Raw genomic sequence first — 4035 nt, 5'->3', positions numbered from 1 at the left:
CAGGTCATGCCGTCCGACGGGTCCAGACAGCTACCCGAGCACGGCACGGTGGAGGTCCGATCATGCCGGGCTGGCCCGAATAGCACGGCCCATTTATTATACCGGGTCAGCCCGAGCCCGCAAAACACACAATCATATTTAGCACAAAAACCTAAAACTGACATCACAAAAAATCCTCAGAGATAAAGAGATCTTACTGTTATCTAACTGAATCAATCTATCTACGTAGAACACCAGTACATGATCGCTTATAGAAATGAATCGCTCTATCACTAAAGGGCAAAAGGCCCCAACGAAATTACGATGCATGCATAGTATTTTAAATCCTGCAAAACTACGCTATCTGTTGTACCCAGTAATCCGCTAGAAACGTCTTGGCGGTGTCCAGGCTGGGTAGTATGGCGGCTCCAGGAACATTTGGGCGAGCGGATCCATCCCCTCTGCCGGCACGAACAGCGCCCGGTTGCCCGACGCCTTCGCCGTGCCTATCACCGCCGCCACCAGCTGCCGGTACCCGAAGAAGAATCCTCTCGCGCCGGGAGGAGGGACCAGAGAGTACCGGAGCTCTCGAGCCGGAGAAGAAGCAGGGAGCACCGGAGGCAGTCGCGCACAGACCGAGAGCACCGGAGCACAGGAGCCGCACACAGGAGCGAGAGAGACTGAGAGCGAGAGCTAGATCCGGGAGCCGCCGCACGGAGAGGACGCAGGAGCGAGAGAGGGTTAGGGTTACCACGATGTCTTTGCTCACGGACTAAATAACACGGTGCAGGAGGGACTGCGGGCGTGCGGCTGCGGAGTGCGCTATTTGGGCCGTTGGGATGCAGCCCATTATTTGTGGAGCCGTAGGGAGTTCTGTGAACGGGCCGGTTTAAAGGTCCGGTTGATAACGGGTCGTGCTCGGACCAGCTCAATGGGCTCAAATTCCTGTTGAGCCCGGTATGCTCTTCGGACCGGGCTAAGTCCGGGCCCGCTTAAATTCGTGTCATGCCGAGCTCGTGTCGTGCTAAAAACCGTGCTCCGTGTCGGATTAACGGGCCACGTGTTTTCTTAGACATCTATAGGTGGAGGAGTGCGAAGCGCGTGGTGGCCCTGCGTGAACGCGCAGCCTGGGGTGTGTGGCCCATCCCATCTGTCCGTGGGGTGCACGCAGGCCGCCCGCCAGAGCCATTGGATCGTCCGCCTGCTGCCGCTGCCTGCCCTGGGGCATCAGCCCGGAACACCATCAGCATTAGCATCAGCGCCTATTAACTACTAGCTGCTGTTCTGTTCTGTTCTGTTCTGTTCAGTCGTCGCACTGAATCGATTGTGACGGGGAACAATTGTGATGGGCGCGGAGGAAGATTATTCTGATTACTGGTTGATATTTTGGAGCCCCCATCCCAGCCCCTGTACCTACCACCTTCTAACAAAGTTGTTCCCTGTGTTTTCGCTAGGTTTTATTTTTTCTTGTTGCCACGCCGTCTCCACTCTATTAATTCCTGCGGCATGCTAGATTTCGAAGTCTGGTTATCCTTAGCAGCCCTTGCTAGGATTATTCTAGATCTATTTACTTGAGGACTAAGAGAGTAATTATTTGTTCAAAATAAACTTTTGCACTATTTAACCAAAGATAAGTACTAGTAGTAACTATGTGGATTCCTAAAAAAATATCTGATTCTAGTAGTACCAGTAAAAAAAACTGTACATATTTACTCATGTGGCATCGTTCATTCCAGATTTGATAGCCATCATTTATATTCTATACAGATTGGCTCTCTACTTTTACCTCCATGCACCATACAAAAAAAAAGTTCCTAATGGTTCATAGAGGTATGTATGATACCTAAGACCATCTCTAACAGTTTTCTCTATCTCATCTCTTATTTTAAACTATACTATGTTAATAATATAATCTACAACATAAAATAGTATTTAGCATAACTAACAATATATACAGTGAGGCAAGTCTTCGTCATTTTTATTCTTCCTTATCATGGCTTGTATATGGCTTATGTAGTTATACTAGTTAGTTGCCCGCGCATAGTTACGGTTTCTATATATCATATGAACAAATGTTGCTTAAGTGAGATAGTTTTCAAACTCATAGATTAGTTGAGTGCAAATGGTGATGTATGTGGTGTAGAGTCAGACAAGATGAAGTTTTTTCTTGCTTTTTTTCACACTCGCGAGATCAGAGACCAGGAGAAAGAAGGTGCTAGACTATTCTCCTCCGCCCTTTGGATATATATTCAGGTGTCCAACTGAAACAGTTCGAGCTGCTGCTTCAGTTCCAATACCATCGTTCTTCTGCCACACCGAAGTTAAATACTCAGAACATAATGTTCAGCACAACTGACCTAGCCCCGTTCGAAGTGATTCATCCTTTGTGGCTTAAAAGGACCGTGGCGTGGGGAGAGATGCTACGGAAGGCATCTGATGGAGGAGGAATCGAGGATGCATCATCACTGATGGATGGATGGGTGTACTTGTGAAAACAAAGAGTCCGCTCAACTTTTGCAACTCAGGTTAAACGCCAGCCAGCCTGACTGCAGTTTTTCAGTGAAAACAGCAGCAGCAACAACAACAACAACAACAACAACAATAACAACAACAACAACAAAACAACGTCTGATCGATGACCCATATGACAGTTTTTTTTTATTCTGGACGGGAAAAAATGTTTGACACGGCTTTTCAAGCTCAATGTCTCCGCGTTTGCTGCACTCCATCGATTTGGAGTAGCTTAACATCGTTTTATTTGTAGTACAGTACTTGTGTAGAAACCCAGAAAACCAGTACACACGCACATCAATATATGGAAGAAGAAGAAGAAGAAAAAACATTATTCTCTCAAAGGGTAAATAAAGCTCCTTCAATCCAACGGCGGCAAGACCAGCGATCTCTTCCACTCCATCGAACTCAAGCTTTCGCTTCACCTGCAAACCACCATCCGCAGCAGTTGAGGTGAGGTGCAGCAAACTGGTCAGCAAACCATCACCATCCGGAACTTGAGACGAGAGAGAGATCCAGCGAGGCGTCTGTGTCTCACCTTCCTTGGCAGCCGACGTGGACCCCTCTGGCTTGGCGTCGTCGACGACGCCTGGCCACGGCTTGCAGCTGCAGTGCTTCCCCTTCTCGATCCCTTCGTACACGGACGCGACGTGCTTGCCGCAGCCGTTCCAGCTGAACTTGCCGCACTTGCTGCACTCCACCTTGTAGCACATCTTCTTCTCCTCCTCCTCTGCTTCTCTTCTTGCAGATGGATGGATGGATGTAGGAACAGTGATGTGGAGTGCGTTTTCCTTGGGTGTCTTGCTCTTCACAGGCTTCATCAGTATCATACTTGTATATATATGATTGATACATCCTGCTGGTTTCCTTGTAAAAAACAGTGTATCCCCCCTATGGTGGGTTCCATGTGGGCCGGTGAAGGAAACGAGGTGTGGGTATTGTTCTTGTGTTAATTTTTTTTGTGCTCTGATAAAACTACGGAGCTCTGTTCTGAGCTATCTTGAGGCCAAACTAATGTTTCTTGCGTAAATTACGACGAAGGATAGTAGCGTACATTCTCGTGACGCTGTTAGCGATACCGTGGGCGGTTCTTGTACTAATGCCAGTGGGGGTTTTGAGATAATGCTACTAAGTTTTGGTACAAAACAATGTGGCGATACAACAATGGATGGCATCTTGTACAGTGATATTTTTTTATAGAGGAAAATTTTACTAAGGACTAATTTGGAAACCACAATTTTCTAAGAGATTTTTATTTTTCTAAAGAAAATTAGTTCATTTTTCCTTTAAAAATAAGAATCTCTTGGGAAATTGAGTTCCCAAATTAGCCATAAGACAGTTTTTGTTGGGGGAACCAAGCACTGCTGATATGATGATTGAGTAAAACGGACGGAGGATGGCTCCTTCCTCCCCCGCGCTCGCCCCTACGGCGACCGAGCACCAAAGCAGCGCCGCCGTCAGATCCGCCCACCTCCGGCCGTCCCTAGCTCCTGCCGGCTGCACCAAGTCAGATCCAACCCCGCACCCCCCTCCAGCACCACCAGC

At 47.8% G+C, this 4035-nt stretch overlaps 1 protein-coding gene across 1 annotated transcript; it reads right to left on the bottom strand.

Moving 5' to 3' along the window:
* Positions 1–2606: 2606 nt before the first annotated feature.
* LOC103650459 (uncharacterized) lies at positions 2607–3487 on the bottom strand. The gene is made up of 2 exons (XM_008676051.4): positions 3029–3487; positions 2607–2915 (listed from the first exon to the last, which is right to left on the bottom strand). The coding sequence occupies exons 1-2, from the start codon at positions 3318–3320 to the stop codon at positions 2899–2901; spliced, it is 309 nt and encodes a 102-aa protein (XP_008674273.1). The 5' UTR covers positions 3321–3487; the 3' UTR covers positions 2607–2898.
* Positions 3488–4035: the final 548 nt, after the last annotated feature.

The sequence above is a fragment of the Zea mays genome, chromosome 3, assembly GCF_902167145.1.
Source record: "Zea mays cultivar B73 chromosome 3, Zm-B73-REFERENCE-NAM-5.0, whole genome shotgun sequence".
In the NCBI taxonomy this organism is placed as follows: domain Eukaryota; kingdom Viridiplantae; phylum Streptophyta; class Magnoliopsida; order Poales; family Poaceae; genus Zea; species Zea mays.
The sequence above is the reverse complement of the archived record's forward strand: the minus strand, read 5'-3'. Positions and strand labels throughout refer to the sequence as shown.

What these genes read in the sequence shown, in the direction of transcription:
- LOC103650459 (XM_008676051.4), bottom strand. Translation starts at nt 3,320, where the DNA reads ATGATACTGATGAAGCCTGTGAAGAGCAAGACACCCAAGGAAAACGCA.